This window comes from Xiphophorus hellerii, chromosome 24, assembly GCF_003331165.1.
Source record: "Xiphophorus hellerii strain 12219 chromosome 24, Xiphophorus_hellerii-4.1, whole genome shotgun sequence".
Taxonomy (NCBI): Eukaryota; Metazoa; Chordata; class Actinopteri; order Cyprinodontiformes; family Poeciliidae; genus Xiphophorus; species Xiphophorus hellerii.
In genome coordinates this window covers 17,014,099-17,032,382 of record NC_045695.1, presented here as the reverse complement: position 1 = coordinate 17,032,382, position 18,284 = coordinate 17,014,099, and the positions used below count along the sequence as shown (strand labels likewise).

Genomic DNA, 18,284 nt, shown 5'->3' with positions numbered 1-18,284 from the left:
TCACACTAACAGTTCAGTCCAGATTATTTTAACTAAACTGAAACATTTCCTGGATCAGCATTTTCTTCTCAACAACAATCAGTTTGGAGAATTTACCAGTTAAACCAGTGGATCCAGTTGGTTCGGTGCGTCCTTTTGACCTTGGCGGGTCTTCCTCTTCCGATTGAAGGTTTGGTGCCGAACTCCAGCAGAACGTTTGTCTCGTGTTTCTGCCAGTCGGTAGAACCGGGTCAGACCACTGTGAGGGCGTTGGTGGTTTCTGCACAGAAACAGGAAGTGGCAGATTCTCATGTTCAACATTTCCCAGCAGAGCCGCGCTGGTTCCAGTTCAGGCAGAAGCTGCTGATGGATCTGCTGTGGACGGTTCTGCTGCTGGTTCTGGTCGGATCACGGGCCCAGAACCTGGTGAATGTTACTGGAGAACCGGGTCGGGATGTGACTTTAACCTGCTCCCTTAACCATACCGAGGTCTACTGGTTCATGGAGGACCGGAACCAGAGCAGAACAGGAATCGGACTAAGCGGTTCTTCAGCTCCTACTTACTTCTCTCCTGACTTGGAGGCCAAATATTGTCTGTCTGGGATCAGGTTGACGGTCCGAAACCTCTCTGTGGACGACGGCAGGATGTACTTCTGTGAGAGGAGGGAAGACGGTGGAACGGTTGATGGAGACCCGATCAGGTTGATCGTCTCAGGTGGGTTCTGTAGATCTGGTTCTGCTCAGGAGAAAAATCCAGATTAGTTCATTAATAATATTAATATTGATCTGTGTGTTGGCCTCGGATCTCTGATTCACCTTCAGTCTCCAGAACTTTCCATCTTCACCAGACTGTCAGTTTGTGTTTGTCCAGATGTCCTCCTGTCCGACGGTCCGTCTGTCCAGCCGGCCGTCCCCGTCACGTCTGCCTACGTATTTGATAACGTGAGATACATCAAATGGATGGTGCAGGTCATCGGCTTGGTGATCGCTGTGTTAGGTGGGTGTGGTGGTGGAGGAGGTTCGTCCATCAGCTGGTCTGAACATAAACTCGTCCTCTCTTCTTCTGTTGGCAGCTTCCTGTTGTTACTGTTGTCGCAAGAAGGAGGATGAAGCTGCTGACCAGCAGACGGAGAATGAACGGATGAATCCATCAGATGATTGTGAACTTTAACCCCCTGGACCTGTTCTGGCTCCTGTCTCTTTAAGAACCACATCCTCTTTTGAAAGTTCTCTGTTCCCTCTGATTGGTCCGTTCCAGGAAGAGATTTTCTCTCTGCTCCTTCTGTCATGTTTACTTCAGATGTTTGATCATTAAGTGATGAAGGCGACTGTAAAAACATTTACGGTGCAGTTTGTAAAGATATGTAGTAAAACATTAACATTAATTTGATTTTTTTATGTGCTTCATTTCATTTAATCTCAAATAATTCTCACTAATCTGGAGCTAATTTAGCTGCAATAACAAAACTCTGCTATAAAATCCTTGATTCTCACTGAGCTCCTGTATCACTACAGATTATTACATGTTTTATTTTTCATTATTTCTGCTGCTGGCTGCAAAATAATATAAATAAGTTGGTTTAATTTTATTTTCTATGAAGCTGCTTCCTCAATCACAGTTCATGCTGAATTAAGTTATAAATTGCTGCATTTTCATTTCTAATGAGCTACAAATTTATTACAGATTCCACTAATGTTTAAACCACATTTTCCTAATTGCCATGTTTCCATTCCAATGTTAAAATCACATGTGAAAAACTCTCTTCACATAAGTGATTAGGAAACATGCGCACCATCATCCTCCAACCACTTCCTGTTATTGTCTTCTTCGTGGTTTCCACCAGTAGTAACTTCCTGTTGATCATGTGACTCATTTGATTAAAATAAAAAGTTTTTCCATTGCATTTCTGAAATATAAACTAATTTCACCATCAAACTGGCCTTAATGATTCATCTCAGAAAAACTTCCCCAAGAAATGAATCTTCTGATTGGACCTTTCCTAACAGCAGTGAGTCCTGTCCCGTCCTGGAACCAGAACCTGAGCTGGGTCCAACAGAATATGGATCACAAACGCAGCTTTAAATTGAGCGAATCAAAACAAAACTCTTCACAAAAAAAGATCCAAAGTTCAGGAGAACATCTCAGCAGAACCACAGTTCTGGTTCTGCTTGCTCACCAGAACAGCTCTAGAGTTTTATTCTCCACAGAACCAGAAGGCAATCAGAACCAAACTACTGGATGTCTCCATCTAGTGGACAGAAGCTGCAGCGCCTCAAAACCACATTTTAAAAACAACTAAATGTTCTGAAACTCTAACAAACAGGAAGGTGATGAATTTACAGGTTAACTGGTTCATAACTGGATACCAACAAGTGACTGGTAAGAGATTATTTTTTACATAATGTGAACCAGCTGAAACTGAACTGCTAACTTTAACTTTGACTAGACCACTTTTCCCCTTGAACCACTGCAGTGGTCTGCTTTGGGTCTCTGAGTTTCCATCCCAGTTCCCTCTTCCTCCTTTCAATCAGAGTCTTCCTCATCAAAACGATACTTCCTGTTTGAGTAAAAGGTGTTTATGAGGTCACAGGTCAGGTGACTCTGATCAGACAGGAAGTGGAGATCAGTCTCTCTGCTGCCTCACAGCAGAGCAGCAGCCCGTCTGATGGATCTGCTGGGGACGGTTCTGCTGCTGGTTCTGGTGGGATCAGAGGCCCAGAACCTGAAGAATGTTACTGTAGAACCGGGTCAGGATGTGACTTTAACCTGCTCTGTTAACCATACTGAGGTCTACTGGTTCACGGAGGATCGGAACCAGACCAGAGTCAGAATCGGACCGCTCTTCTCTCCAGGAGTCTCCAGCTACGACCATCAGACCAAATATCTGACGGACGGGAACCGGCTGGTGATCAGAAGCGTCTCTGCTGAGGACAGCAGGCTGGTCTCCTGCAGGACAAAGGAGGACGATGAGGTGGAAACCTTCAGTCTTCTTCTACCAGGTACCATCCTGATGTTCTACCTCCCCCACCAGCAGGACCTCATCCTGGTTTCCTTTCATTTCACGTGTTTCATGGAAACGCATGGAGGAAACAGGAAGTGACTCCTAAAGGTCACTGAAGTGGAAACACAAGTTCTGGTTGGTGGATCAAATCATCCATGAATCATCTGGTCATGATGAGACGAGTTGGGAGAAATGATAGAACAAAAGTTTATAGATAGTGAATACGATGGGCGACGAAGGACAGAAGAGTCTGGAGGCGACGCCCTCTGGAGGTCAGCTGGTCCACAGCAGCATCAGAGCTGGAATCGGACAGAAACGCTCTGCAGTTCTCAGCTTCTGGGAGATTAAAACCCACCTGTTTCTGTTGATCTGGGTCAGAGTGGAAACATCTGTAACCAGGCTGTTCTCCACATCCTGTCTGTTCCTCTGCCTGGTTTTGATACGTGTGAAAGATGAAAAGGTGACCCACACATTTACACTTCAGACCGAACTAACATACCCTGAATTAAGGACCAGTGTGTGTTTGTTTCTCACTGTCTGAAGTTCAATCAGACCAAGCTTTTTGTTTTAGCTTAGTTAGAATAACCGAAATCCTTTCTACTTGCTAATGACAGAAAACACAGCGAAAACTTTTTGTAACTTTCTTTGAATTCAGACGTTTACATACATTTGGTGAGAATCAGAGATAACCATCTCATAAACCCAAAGTATTAATGTGTCTCCCAGCTGATACCTGGGGACAGGTTGGTTTTCCAAATGGACCATAACTCTGAGCAAACTATTGAAAACCTTATTGGAGGAAACAAAAAGACTTGACCAAGTCATTCAGTTTAAAGACAGTTTTCTGGATACTGACCAAATGTATGAAAACTTCTGAATTAAATAAAGTTACTAAAGTTTAAAAAACTAAATTATTGTTGTTGACTTCCAGATGTCCCCGGCCCTCTGTCCTCCCGTCCTCCCGTCCTGATGAAAGTCTACAACACTCAACCTGATTGGGTGTTAACCATCAAACTCATAGCGTGGATCCTTGGTATCCCGGCTGCTGTAGCAGGTCAGTGGCGTTGATGTTTCGGTCAACTGGTCTGACCATAAACTCTCTCATCCTCATGTTCTGTTGGCAGCTTGTCATCGATGCTGTAAGAAGAAGAAGGTCGAGGATGAAGCTGGAAACCAGCAGATGGAGAATGAACAGAGGAACCCATCAGATGATTGTGAACTTTAACCCCCTGATCCTGTCCTGCTCATGTCTCTTTCTGGAACCCCCCCACCCCAAAGCCCCTCTGAAAATGCAGGAATTTCAAAATAAAAGCTGGGTTTTGCAGACTCAATTGTTGCTAAAGTAAAGCTTTGAACTGGTTATTTGGACAAAACCAGTTTGTCAATTAGTCTCAACTCATTAAATAAATTGGAGCTAATTTGACATCAATAACAAAAGTCTTCAATACAATTATTGGCCTTCAGATATTCACACTGATCTGTGATATTACTGCGGATGATGCTGTGGGTTAAGTCGTTTTATTTTTACATATTTCTGCTGCTGCTGTGTGCAAAGTCATCTAAATGAGCTGATTTAATTTCACATGTAATCTTAAATAAACTGAACTGAGACATAAATAGCTGCGTTTCCATTACAAGCGTACTAAAAAAAGTTTGTAACTATTCCTTATTTTTCAATGTTGAATAAACACATTTTACCAATTGAGGTGTTTCCATTAAATAAGAAATTCAGTTAAAATCATATATGAATAAGTTTGTATAATAATCCAACCAGTTCCTGTCATCATCTTCTTCTTGGTTTCCACCAGTAGTAACTTCCTGTTGTTGATCATGTGACTCGTATGATTAAAAAAAAAAGTTTCCACTGGAGTTCTGAAAAATAAACTAATTTAAATAGAGATGAAAAACAACTCATTCTAGCATCAACGCTCTTTATGTTTAATTGCTACATTTCCATGAAGAAAATTAATTTTTCTAAATGTTCAATTGCTCAATTATATAATCAATGTAAAAGCAGCTATATTTTTACCTTTTTACTCTTTATTTAATCAATCTTTAACCTTTTCTCAGTCCAGTGTTTCTACCTTACTGAGTTTGTTGATTGAAGTATTTAACTGTAATGTTGAATTATTATTGTTAATAAACTCTTGCATATTGGACAGAAATGTTTGTGTTTATTACAAACATGCAGCAGATTTTTGTTCAGAAAACAGCAGAGCTGGACTTTTATTATTCAGTTATTATGAATATAAAACATTAATCAGGCTGATATTTATAGATTAACAGACTAAACTGTTTGGTATTTTGCTGATAATCAGGTTGGTCATTCTGATCTAAATAACTTTTGTTAATAATTGACTTCAGAATTATTCGTTTCAGGAGGAAATTCATTATGTGTGGCATCATCTTCTATGTCCTGCTCTAATTGAAACCCATTAGTAATAATAATTATTGATAACAGCAGGATTGTCTGTCTGTCTGTCTGTCTGTCTGTCTGTCTGTCTGTCTGCACACAGATGTTACATAAAGTTTGATTCAAAAAGCTGACTGGATGTTTTCCTCCTTGTTTTACTTTCGTTTTTACTGTGACGTGGAAAAGCAGAACCGCTGCGGCTGAAGGTCCATCAGGGAACAGAATCAGCTTTCATGGAAATCAGCGGCGAACCGGTGAGTTTCTCCAGAACCAGAACCGTCCAGAACCAGAACCGTCCAGAACCCTGCGGCTCTGTTCGAGGCTCCTGGCCCCGCCCCGCCCGGAGGGCCTCGTTGTCCTTCTGTCTGTCCTCTGATGTCTCCATGTCCAGCTGCAGGACACATCAGAGGACAGACTGGACTTCTGCGTCACTTCCTACCGATTTATCCAAGTTACGCGTTTACAACAGCAGCAGATCGAAGATGCTACCAGCTTTGGCTCCACCTAGTGGACAGGTTTTAGAATTACAGTAATCTGATATGAACAGGAAACGGCCTGATGTTTCCATAGCAACCATGTGACGCGCGATGAGAGTTGATGTTGAGGTGAAAGCTGAGTGTTTCCTCCTCAGATGAAGGCGGCCGGTGTGTGAGCAGAGCAGCATGGAGGACGGAGAGGACGCAGTCCGTCCCTCTGGACCGTCTCACTGCGGACATGAGGACCAGAGGTGAGTGTCCATCTGTCCCTCCAGGCTGGAGAGCCACAGACAGACAGACAGAGAGAGAGATTTCTCTGCAGTCTCATTTCATGTTCAGATGCTGAGCTGACTATAGAAATCTGCTGCTTCCCAGTCAAAATGTCTCTCAGTCATAAAACATTTCAGTATTCATCCAAACACCTTCAGTTACCATTGGAGATCATTTCTCTGATAAAAACTACAACTCCCAGCATGCATGTGGCTGTGTGAGGCCACATAACCTTATGTTTCACCATCATGCCTCATAGCTGCTTAAACACAAATCAGTAAATAGTGGATAAAGCAGGAAATGTTTCTGCAACATTTCAGACATTTAAAAGAAAAAACTAATCAATAATTATTGATAAACTCATATTTTAGCTTACATCATGACAGGTTTTTCAGCCCCTACCTGAAGTCGTCTCCTGCTGTCCTGCTGTCCTCTGTCTGTCCGACAGGTCCAGGTGTTTGGTTGGACCTACTTCCTGCTGCTCGTCTCCAGGGAGCGCTGCGTCCATGGAGCCGCCGCTGCAGTTCCCTGGAAAACTGTAATTTCATTTTATGACAAATTTCAAATGGAACAAACTAACATCATCCATCTGTGTGTAATCAGACTCCATGTTACTCCACAGAGAGGAACAAAGAAACCTTTGTGTTGTGTAAAATGAGACAATATGACTGATGGCCTGTTCGTTTCAGCTCAGCACCACAAAAACCACCAGCAACCATCAGGTCAGCTGGTCGTTACAGGAATCATAGAAAATAACTTGGCTATGTTTGTGCAGCAGAACATTTTAGTTTTACTGTTTCTGCCTCAAAGACATTAATGAAAGTTTAAAGGTCAAAAGTTCAACCAGCCCTCCATCCACTACCCAAATATACAAAATTGCTGTCAAACATTTGTGCTACATTTATGCAGCTACGATTTTCGTTTGGGATTTTCAAAAGCAACTCGCTGGAAGAATCGATATAACCTGATTTTATCCAGATGGTTCAGATGAAATGAAGCTGATTGGGTTTAATTTTCATTTTCTCTCCCTATAACCTCCTGATGGAGACGACATGGTGAAAGTTTCTAAAGCTACTCGTTTCTTACTGTCCAGCAGAAACTTTTCCACAGACACCTGCTTATCCATCGCTGCGTCCATGGAGCCACCGCTCCAGTTTTCTCTCAACAGGTAATTATCATCTATATACAATCTAAATGTTAAATGTACAGATTACAGATTATTATTTACTATCTGGTTCCTCCACAGAGCGGGTCTGCAGAGCTCAGAGGTTCCCACTGATCCGTCTGTCCAGCAGCACCAAACACAGCTGGACTCCATATTTATGGTCTGTACATCAGTTCTGTTCAGTCTTTGTAGACCAGAGGACTGTCAGTCTGTCCAACATGGACCTGATGTTTACATCTAGTCTGATTTGTCCCTCATTTCTCATTCTGTTCCAGCTGCTGGAGGAAAACATTGTAACATTCATGAAGAACGAGCTGAAGAACATCCAGAAGGTTCTGAGTCCAGATGATCCAGGATCCTCAGAGGGTCAGAGTGAGGATGAGGAGGTGATGGGGGGTGAGGATGAAGAGCAGAGGAGGAGCAGCAGGGAGGCGGTGATGAAGATCACCCTGAACTTCCTGAGGAAGATGAAGCAGGAGGAGCTGGCTGAGTGTCTGCAGAGCAGTAAGAGGATTTCTAGAAAACTTTTACTCCTTGGTTTGTTCATCGCCTGTTTTATCAGGTCATTTATTAAAACTGACCCCAATGCAGCAAATCACACGGCAGAAACTATCCAGAAGTGGAGAGGAGGATCTGCTGACGGTAAATGAGTACTAGATAAAAATGGGGATGTTGGGACCAGATGGACTGGTTTGGTGTCTCAGAACCTGAAATCAACTGGAAGTTTCACTCATTATCAGTATTTGTTGTGGTGTTGAGGCAACCAGTGGCCTGAAACAGTTCAATCCTTGATGTTCTGGATTCCACCATTAAGTGGTGGAAGATGAACCTGCTAGAACGCCAAGTGTTTGCTGTTCCTTCCTTTGAGCCTGTCCTCTGTTTCTGCAAACATCAGGCACTTCCTGATGTGAGCTTAGAGCTTTGCTTCTCAATCCTCATCCTTTGTGTAGCCTGGTTGATTTGCTCCAAACCAGTAGACGGAGGCATGCCTAATTAGCATTTTCATTTTTTGCCAACATTTTATAAGTTAGCTAAACATCACATGACAATTGGATGGAAATATACTAGGTTGGATCCTGCAAAGATCCAACCTAGTACCATGGTGTACCTGAGGAAGTAGACCAATAATTGTAGGAATTTTCATTATTCAGGGGAAGTATAGGTTCACCTGATTTGGTTGTTTTTGTGTTTTATTTAGAACTGGTTCCTTCACCTTGTCAACAAAAACTTAAATCCTCCCTGAAGAAGAAGTTCCAGTGTGTGTTTGAGGGAATCGCTAAAGCAGGAAACCCAACCCTGCTGAACCAGATCTACACTGAGCTCTACATCACAGAGGGAGGAACTGGAGAGGTCAACCAGGAACATGAGGTCAGACAGATTGAAACAGCATCCAGGAAACCACACAGACCAGAAACAACAATAAAACTAGAAGACATCTTTAAAGTCCAACCTGGAGGAGATCAACCAATCAGAACAGTGATGACTAAAGGAGCAGCTGGCATTGGGAAAACAGTCTTAACACAGAAGTTCACTCTGGACTGGGCTGAAGACAAAACCAACCAGAACATCCAGTTCATATTTCCATTCACCTTCAGAGAACTGAATGTGCTGAGAGAGAAAAAGTTCAGCCTGGTGGAACTGATTCATCATTTATTTCCTGAAACCAAAGGAATCTTTAGCTTTGAACAGTTCCAGGTTCTGTTCATCTTTGATGGTCTGGATGAGAGTCGACTTCCTCTGGACTTCAACAACAATCCGATCCTGACTGATGTTACAGAGTCCAGCTCAGTGGATGTTCTGCTGACAAACCTCATCAGGAGGAAACTGCTTCCCTCTGCTCTCCTCTGGATAACCACACGACCTGCTGCAGCCAATCAGATCCCAGCTCAGTGTGTTGGCATGGTAACAGAGGTCAGAGGGTTCACTGACCCCCAGAAGGAGGAGTACTTCAGGAAGAGATTCAGGGATAAGACTCAAACCAAGATGATCATCTCCCACATCAAGACATCACGAAGTCTCCACATCATGTGTCACATCCCAGTTTTCTGCTGGATCACTGCTACAGTTCTGGAGGATGTGATGGAGACCAGAGAGGGAGGAGAGCTGCCCAGAACCCTGACTGAGATGTACATCCACTTCCTGGTGGTTCAGGCCAAAGTGATGAAGGTCAAGTATGATGGAGGATCTGAAACAGATCCACACTGGAGTCCAGAGAGCAGGAAGATGATTGAGTCTCTGGGAAAACTGGCTTTTGATCAGCTGCAGAAAGGAAACCTGATCTTCTATGAATCAGACCTGACAGAGTGTGGCATCGATATCAGAGCAGCCTCAGTGTACTCAGGAGTGTTCACACAGATCTTTAGAGAGGAGAGAGGGCTGTACCAGGTCAAGGTGTTCTGCTTCGTCCATCTGAGTGTTCAGGAGTTTCTGGCTGCTCTTCATGTTCATCTGACCTTCATCAACTCTGGAGTCAATCTGCTTGAAGAATGTGAGACAGAAGATAAGGAACCTGCACTGGCTAATTTACATCAGAATGCTGTGGACAAGGCATTACAGAGTCCAAATGGACATCTGGACTTGTTTCTGCGGTTCCTCCTGGGTCTTTCACTGCAGACCAATCAGAGACTCCTACAAGGTCTCCTGACACAGACAGGAAGTATCTCACAGACCAATGAGGAAACAATTCAGTACATAAAGCAGAAGATCAGTGACAGTCAGTCCGTAGAGAAAAGCATCAACCTGTTCTACTGTCTGAATGAGCTGAACGATCGTTCTCTAGTGGAGGAGATCCAACAGTCTCTGAGTTCAGGACGTCTCTCTGCTGATAAACTGTCTCCTGCTCAGTGGTCAGCTCTGGTCTTCATCTTACTGTCATCAGAAAAAGATCTGGATGAGTTTGATCTGAAAAAGTATTCTCCTTCAGAGGAGGCTCTTCTCAGACTGTTGCCTGTGGTCAAAGCTTCCAAGAAAGTTATGTGAGTAGAAACGGACCCAGATACGTCTGGTTTATCATGCTCAGCTTGCTTTTATTGTGCAATCACTTGTTTTTAGGGCGATTTCAGTTATTAGATTCTTTATACTTCAGTTTTGAAGTTGCAATTTAAACTTGAAAATGTGAATATTTGTTTGTGTTCTCAGACTAAGTGGCTGTAACCTGTCAGATAGAAGCTGTGAAGCTCTGTCCTCGGTTCTTGGCTCCCCAACCTGTAATCTGAGAGAGCTGGACCTGAGCACCAACAACCTGAGGGATGCAGGAGTGAAGCAGCTGTGTGCTGGACTGGGGAGTCCATTCTGTCAACTGGAAACACTAAGGTAAGAGTGACACTTCTGCTTTACATTAAAAGGTCTTCTCCCAGTTATTCATCACAACACCAATAGAAAAGGAAAAGAACAAATGAGATGAAATAAAACTAGAGAATAGGATCACACCTTTATGTGTCACGCCTCAATTATCAAAGCATTTGTTTTTTTATAAGCCAGGACATGTCCACAAAAAAGTAAAGGCAGGAAATATCCAAAGGAAAAACACTGAGAACATCAGGTCAGGTTTGGAGAGGTCATGTCCCGTGTGCCGTTCTCCTCTCCAGTCTCTCCGGCTGTCTGGTCACAGAGGAAGGTTGTGCTTCTCTGGCCTCGGCCCTGAAGTCCAGCGCCGTCCATCTCAAAGAGCTGGACCTGAGCTACAACCATCTGGGAGAGGCGGGAATGAAGATGCTCTCTTTTGGACGGGATGGTCCAAATGGGAGACTGGAAACTCTGAGGTATGAAGGGGCCATGCAAACCTGAGGAGGTTCGACATGAATGTTATCAACTGAAGCTGTGGGAACACGTGTTCAGTTACTGTTGTCTATGAAACACCAAATATGTTTTGTAGAAAGAACAGCCACTTCCCAGAGAGGTGGCACAATAGCCCTAATGTTGGCACTGATAGCATGCCGTACAGGCACCCCGGCTGCTTCCCCATGATGAAGGCAAGAGATGACAAACTTTGCAATGTGAATGATGGCCTTTCATCGTCTTTCTTTCTTTTCATAGAGTTTATTTTATTGACTGATCTAAGTGGATCCTGACTTCTAGAAGAAATCTGTGTCTCATAGCTCTAGAGCAGGGGTGGGCACTCCTGGTCCTCGAGGGCCGGTCTCCTGCAACTTTTAGATGCATCTCTACTTCAACACACCTGAGTCAAATAATGAGGTCGTTAGCAGGACTCTGGAGAACTTGACTGCACTTAGGAGGTGATTCAGCTGTTGGATTCAGGTGTGTTGGACCAGGGAGACATCTAAGAGTTGCAGGACACCGGCCCTCGAGGACCAGGAGTGCCCACCCCTGGTCTAGAGTGATCATCTAATGTTAAAACTTCATTTCTATTTGAATTCATAAGTTCTCCACTTACTGAACATAGTACAGATAGTTTCCTATTGCTTGACTGAATAAATATAGATGACAAAATAACAGAAGAGCAGTGAGATCAGTCTGTGGCGAGACGAGGACAACAGGAAGTGACTGAGAGCTGCTTCACGGTGGACTGTCCCCGTCTCAGAGGACACATAATGTCCATGTTTATCTGCTGATGGAGACTGATGGTCTGACCTCCTCCGCCTTTCAGGGTGGAGCCTGCTGGAGTCCAATGGTTGACACCAGGTCTGCAGAAGTGTAAGTGCTAACATTCAACCATCATTGATTCAGGAGTCAAAGTACCAATAAATGATCAATATCTGCTCTGGGTTTGTTCTCTCCGTCAGACTCCTGTCCACTCACCATCGACACAAACACAGTGAGCAGAGAGCTCAAACTGTCTGAGGACAACAGGAAGGTGACCCGTCTTAAGGAGGACCAGTCATATCCTGACCATCCAGACAGATTTGATAACTGCCCTCAGCTGCTGTGTACAACTGGTCTGACTGGTCGCTGTTACTGGGAGGTGGAGTGGAAGGGGGAGGTTCGCATTTCAGTGAGTTACAGAAGAATCCAAAGGAAAGGAAACGTTGACGACATTGTGTTTGGAAGGAACGATCAGTCCTGGAGTTTGGACTGCGCCGACATCGGCCGTTACTCCGTCTGGCACAATAAGACGGGAACCTCCATCTCCTCCTCGTCCTCCTCCTGCTCCTCCTCTCCCGTCTCTCACAGAGTAGCGGTGTATGTGGACCGTCCCGCTGGCACGCTGTCCTTCTTCAGAGTCTCCTCTGACTCCCTGCTCCACCTCCACACCATCAACACCACCTTCACTCAGACTCTTTACCCCGGGTTTTCATTCAGGTCGTTTGGTTCCTCTGTACGTCTTCCTGAAGACTCTGTCCTCTCTCTGTGACGTCCTCCATTCGCCCTCCTGTTATTTATTCAGCTCCATTATAAATTAGTAGAACATGTTATGTCATATTGTGAACAGTTTCCAGTTTCCTGTGATGGACCGCTCCGTGTCCTTTCAGTTTGTAAGGATCGACTCGACTGAGGATGTTTTGACTCGACGTTTTGTGAATAACTGCCCAGGTTGGACTTGCTGTGTTGAACAGGAATTAATCCTTCTGAACATCTTGTGTTGTTACATATGAATTTGCTTTTGTTTGCTATAGTCAGTGTTACTGTTCTAGATCAGAGCTTACAGCTACTGTAGAGTTGAGTAGATAATCCAAGTAGCTTCACTAGTCAGTGGTTTTCTAACCCTCAGCTGTTTAGCATCTGAGTTTTTTCAGTTGTGCAGGAATTATCCAAAGAGAAACTGTTAGCTTTAAGTCCAGACTGATGCAGAGCCGTGTGACAAAGTTACAACAGATTCTACTTTTGCTGGATGCTGCAGCAACAATGAAGTCCATCCAGACTTGCTGGACTGTCAGTCACTGCTGGACTCCAGGTGAGGTACTGCTCACCTGAAACAACAACCTCTGCTGCTGCTTCTCTTCTGGTCGCTGTTGCATCCAGCAGAGACCACAGCTCACCTAGAAAGAGTTTAAAACGTCATTACAGATAATTATATACGATACCAGCAGATGAAACGCAGCGATACTGTCAAAACTTAATTACCAAATACATAAAGTTTTCTCCTGCATCTTAAGGACCTTGAGCTGCTTTTAGCCTCTATTTTGCTGAAGCCAAGAGTTTTGAACTGAGGCTCCAGAAATGTGGTTATTGTCGTGTTACTTAATGTCACTGTAAAGAAGGAGTCAGTCTTTCTTTAACATTTTGAGTCTAGTGTGTGTAAATGAGTCTTTGTCTGTGAAATGTTTGCTACCTGTGGGTGTGGCCTCTGCAGCAGCCATCTTGGGATTCTGCTAAAGAGGAGGCCCGGCCCAAACACAGCGCTTTTCTAGAGAGAGCTGCAGTTTGATTGGCCAGGAGAACCTGAGAAGGTTTAACTAGTTTACAGCTGGAAGGAAGGGCAGCCATTTTGAAAACTGCTCTGGTGGAAGTGACTCAATAAATAAACTTTGTTGTTAGAACAGCCAAAGTTTGACTGATTTCTTCTTTCCACTGTAACATTCACATTCTTTAATCGATTATCAGTTTCTTGTCTGATCAATCAAACAGCTGTCAGACTCAGAGCTCGTTATTCCAGCTGTTATTTTTTGTTTTCTCTGTTGTTCTTTTCTCCACCTGCCAGAAAACCACGACGACACAAACCCAGAGATTGGTGCCGTTTTCTCGTCCAGGAAGCTGCAGGTCAATAACTCCTGAAACCTGCTGGGTTTCCTTCCACAGAAACAGGAACTTTACTACATCTGATTTTCTAAGTCTTATTTATTGATGTTTTCATTGAACAAACAGTGGAGAAAATAGTAAAACTAACAATCCCAACAATACAGACAGGACCTTTGGGGGATGCAGAGGTTTTAAACATCATTAAAGAAAAAAGATTGTAATTCCTAAACTAAGAGATTTATTACTATAAATGATGATACAATAAATCTGCTGCCCTAATTCTGGTGCATATCTTTTACTTTGAGGAAAATCTTTTTCCACAAACATCACAACTAAAAATAAATTGTAGCATTTCTACTTAAAAGCAACTTTCAGAGTCTTCCAGTTCCTCCTGTTGGATTCCACAGCCATCACAACCTGAAGGTTTTCACCTCTGGTCATTCAGGAGATTGTTCAAAGATGACTTTAAGGTGGATCTTTTCCCACAAACAAATAAGGTTGGTCTTCCATGTGGATCTTCATGTGTCTCTTTAAGCTGGACTTCAAGGCGAGTCTTTTCCCACAGATATCACAACTAAAAGGTCGTTCACCTTTGTGGCTTTTCATGTGTCTCTTTAAACTAGACTTTACGTTAAATCTTTTTCCACATTCATCACAAGCAAAGGCTTTTTCATCCTTGTGGATTCTCATGTGTGCCTTTAAATTAGACTTTATGCTAAATTTTAAACCACATTCATCACAACCAAACGGTTTCTGTCCGGTGTGGACACTCATGTGTACCTTTAAATTAGACTTTAAGTTAAACCTTTTTCCACAGACATCACAACCAAACGGTTTCTCTCCTCTGTGGATCCTCATGTGTCTCTTTAAACATAGCTGTAAGGAAAATCTTTTTCCGCAATCATCACAACTATAGGGTTTTTCTTGTGTGTGAATTCTCATATGTGTTTTCAAATGTGACTTTATGCTAAATCTTTTCCCACAGACATCACAACCAAATGGTTTTTCTCCTGTGTGAATTCTCATGTGTCTTTTTAAAGCTGACCTTTGGGAAAATCTTGTTTCACAATCATCACAACGAAACGGTTTTTCTCCTGTGTGAACTCTCATGTGTGTCTTTAAATGTGAGTTTAAGGTAAATCTTTTCCCACAGACATCACAACCAAAGGGTTTCTCTCCTGTGTGGCCTTTCATGTGTCTGTTTAATGATGCACTTAGGGAAAATCTTTTCCCACAATCCTCACAGCAAAATGGTTTCTCTCCTGTGTGAACTCGTGTGTGTTTCTTTAAATCTGAACTTGAATTAAAAGTTTTCCCACAGAAATCACAGGATAATGATTTCTCTCCTGTGTGGATTTTTGTGTGATTGTACAAAGATGACTTTAAGGAAAATCTTTTTCCGCAAGAATCACAACCAAAAGGTTTTTCATCAACTTCAACTTTTGTGCTTTTGCTTAAATGCAATTTTTGATGAATGCCTTCAGTTTCAGAGTCTGACAATGGTCTAAGCTGAGATTCATGATGGTTCCAATCATCATCATCATTGTCCTCTTCATCATCTTCATCCTCTTCATCCTCCTCTTCATCCTCTTCAGTCTCTGATTGGCTCAAAGTTCCTCCAGCAGTATTTGGATCTGGGTTCCTGCTGGACTCTGCTGCTCCACTGATCTCCACTTCAATTTCTGCTTTTATCTGGTCGCCTGGGCTGCTGGTTGGAAGATCTCCATTTCCTGCCTGCTGCTGATGAAGCTGAGACATCACTGGTTTCTCTTCATCATCCTCACTATTTACATAAACAATATTTAATGGGAGCCTGGAATAATCAGGCTCCTCCTTCACTCTGAACAGCTCGTCTTCCTGACGGCAGCACATTTGATTATTTTCCTCTTTTACTTTGAAAGGATCCACATCAGGACTCTGTTCTTCTGGAGGCTCTTCTTTAACATCTGCAGGTGACGACAAACATCACATGCATTAAGAACAACTTTATTCTGACAAAGTTACAAAGACGCCAAATATGAACATTTAACAGCCGTTAACAGTTCAGTAGTTGATCTCTTACCTAATCAGGTAAATAGGAATAAAACAAACCATTTAAAGTTCAGACAGAAGAGACCAGACACACCACACCGTCAGCTTCAGAGAAAACACACACACACACACACACACACACACACACACACACACACACACACACACACACACACCCTTACTGCTGATGGGAGCTGCAGTAGATGGAAACCTGCCGTCCGTCTCCTGCTTCACTCTGAGCTGCTCTCCTTCATGACTCACACAGAGTTCTTCCTCTTCCTCCTTTATCTGGAGGCGCAGCGCCTCCTGCTGGTTCATATCAGTACTCTGGTCTGCAGGAAAAACACAGATATTATGAACAACTTTGACTTTGTGGTTCTCCGGCGGTAAAGACTCAAATTAAAGAGAAAAAGTTATTGGCTTTACTTTCCATGGTGGTTTTCCAAGCAGACGTTGATAAATGGATATAGAACTTATTTAGCAACATTAGCTGCGTCACTATTAACATTTTTATCGGCACCTTTTGAAGCATAATATTAGAAAACATTGAGGAAAAACTGAAGAATTTGTAATAACAAACTAATGTAAAAGTTTTCACATTAGTCTGAGGTGGTTTTGGCTTTTCTGAAAACAGTTTCCATGTGATACAGAGGAAACGGGTTTACTGAACATGTTCTGACATGTTCCCACCCACTGCCTTACCAGAGGCACAAAACTCTGGAACTTTATTTATCTGTAAGATATGATGGTAAATAGTGCAGTGAACATTGTGGATGTATTAATATATAGTTTATAATAGTTTAAAACTCATTCCAGGTTTTTTAAATCCCAAATGATGCAACATTAAACCCCATGAAGGAAACCTGGACCTTCTCCTCCCAGCAGGGGGCGCTGGTGTGATTCAAACATGACAAGACAAGTGTTTTCAGAGTGCAGACTAATAATGTGGCTGTTTTTAATTAGTTACTTCATTAGTTTATAAATGATTTAATTTTTGGGTTATTTTTCATCTCTTCCGATAAACAACCATAAATTCACATCAGGAAGCTCAACTGAAGGTCCAGTAAACAGCAGATATCCTCACTAGAAATACTTTAATCTGCCCTGACTGATACCAACGACTTAATATAATTAGATATAATTAGAGCTTAGATCATTTTTAGGTAGTCTGGTTGGGGAAAAGTATTTCTTTTGCATAAACTGATGTTGTTCATACAGTGTATTTTACTTTTTAAAATACAAAAATTTGCTAATTACCTTATATTTTTGTCTGATGACATTTGAAATATTTTTTTCAACTTTTTATTGAGCAAAAACTTTCTGAAAGTATTGCTAGTTTTACTTCAGTACAACGTTTGGATACTTTAGCTAATAAGTTAAAATATATTGAGATGTTATTCTTACTATAATGTCAAAATATGGATACAAATAAATTAAATTATTATTCCAGATAGTAAATATGTAGTTCTGTCTAGTCAAAAAGCATTTTTCGATATCTAGAATGCAATCTCGGAATTTCAGACGAAACCGATTTTATGCTAAAAAGGCTTGCCATAGAACATCTCCTCTACCGTAATACACCAACTATCAGCGCATCGGAATGTACCTGCGACGTCGCAGCATGTATCCCGGCCTCGGCTCGCAGTCAGATGAAGCTACTGTCGCCTTAAAGCTCTAAACTAGTGAGCAGAAACTGCTGCTGATGTTCCTACATCCAGCAGCTGGAAGAAAACGATCCTAAACCGGAACTACGAAGAAGGAAAAGCACCAACCTGCAGTGCGCAGCAGGACTCTGGGCTGGAAAACGTCCTCCATCTTGTAGCGTCTCTGCCGCTGCTGGAGCTCCGGCTTCCCTCCAGCTGAGCCTCAAGCCGCAAACTTCCTTCCAGATTTCATCATCATCATCATCGTCATCGTCATCATCATCATCTGCTGCTCTTCCAGCTGCAGCGACGCTCCCGCTGCTGACGAAACGAGAACAATGGAGGAAGAATCCTGAAGGGAGGACGAGGGGGCGGGGCCAGTGGAACCGGAAGTCCGGAACAAAAATTATAGTTCCGTTTCTACAACAAATATTCTCATTGCAAACATTCCGTTCTAAAATTAATATTTAGTGAAACATCTGAACTAGACACATGCAGCTTTTTACAAGTTAAAACGCAACGCGAGAATAAAATAAATGGTTACAATGTTGAGAGAAATAACTTTTGTCTGCTTTGCTTTTCGGTAAATTTGGATTTTTATTGATAATATCAACATTTTTGTGGATAAAAATTGCTGAAGTTGCATGTTGCCTGTTGAAATGCATGTAA

The 18,284-nt window shown here is 42.6% G+C and overlaps 2 protein-coding genes across 10 annotated transcripts; one reads left to right on the top strand and one right to left on the bottom strand.

Moving 5' to 3' along the window:
- Nucleotides 1-5,516: 5,516 nt before the first annotated feature.
- LOC116715642 (NLR family CARD domain-containing protein 3-like) lies at nucleotides 5,517-13,750 on the top strand. 6 transcript variants are annotated; one of them, XM_032556179.1, is made up of 11 exons: nucleotides 5,517-5,648; nucleotides 6,026-6,121; nucleotides 6,589-6,678; nucleotides 7,237-7,308; nucleotides 7,387-7,465; nucleotides 7,581-7,809; nucleotides 8,504-10,280; nucleotides 10,444-10,617; nucleotides 10,893-11,066; nucleotides 11,912-11,958; nucleotides 12,048-13,750. In XM_032556179.1, exons 2-11 carry the CDS (start codon nucleotides 6,057-6,059, stop codon nucleotides 12,614-12,616), a joined length of 3,276 nt encoding a protein of 1,091 aa, XP_032412070.1. In that variant the 5' UTR covers nucleotides 5,517-5,648; nucleotides 6,026-6,056; the 3' UTR covers nucleotides 12,617-13,750. The 6 variants fall into 6 exon arrangements, with proteins under 6 accessions (XP_032412070.1, XP_032412072.1, XP_032412069.1 ...); XM_032556181.1 differs by having other exon boundaries at nucleotides 7,234-7,308; nucleotides 10,444-10,584; nucleotides 11,034-11,066; XM_032556178.1 differs by having other exon boundaries at nucleotides 7,234-7,308.
- A 272-nt stretch (nucleotides 13,751-14,022) lies between these two features.
- LOC116715671 (zinc finger protein OZF-like) lies at nucleotides 14,023-17,964 on the bottom strand. 4 transcript variants are annotated; one of them, XM_032556278.1, is made up of 4 exons: nucleotides 17,745-17,964; nucleotides 17,579-17,646; nucleotides 16,149-16,304; nucleotides 14,023-15,887 (listed from the first exon to the last, which is right to left on the bottom strand). In XM_032556278.1, the coding sequence occupies exons 3-4, from the start codon at nucleotides 16,288-16,290 to the stop codon at nucleotides 14,407-14,409; spliced, it is 1,623 nt and encodes a 540-aa protein (XP_032412169.1). In that variant the 5' UTR covers nucleotides 16,291-16,304; nucleotides 17,579-17,646; nucleotides 17,745-17,964; the 3' UTR covers nucleotides 14,023-14,406. The 4 variants fall into 4 exon arrangements, with proteins under 4 accessions (XP_032412169.1, XP_032412168.1, XP_032412166.1 ...); XM_032556277.1 differs by having other exon boundaries at nucleotides 17,579-17,964; XM_032556275.1 differs by lacking the exon at nucleotides 17,579-17,646.
- Between the last annotated feature and the right edge of the window lie 320 nt (nucleotides 17,965-18,284).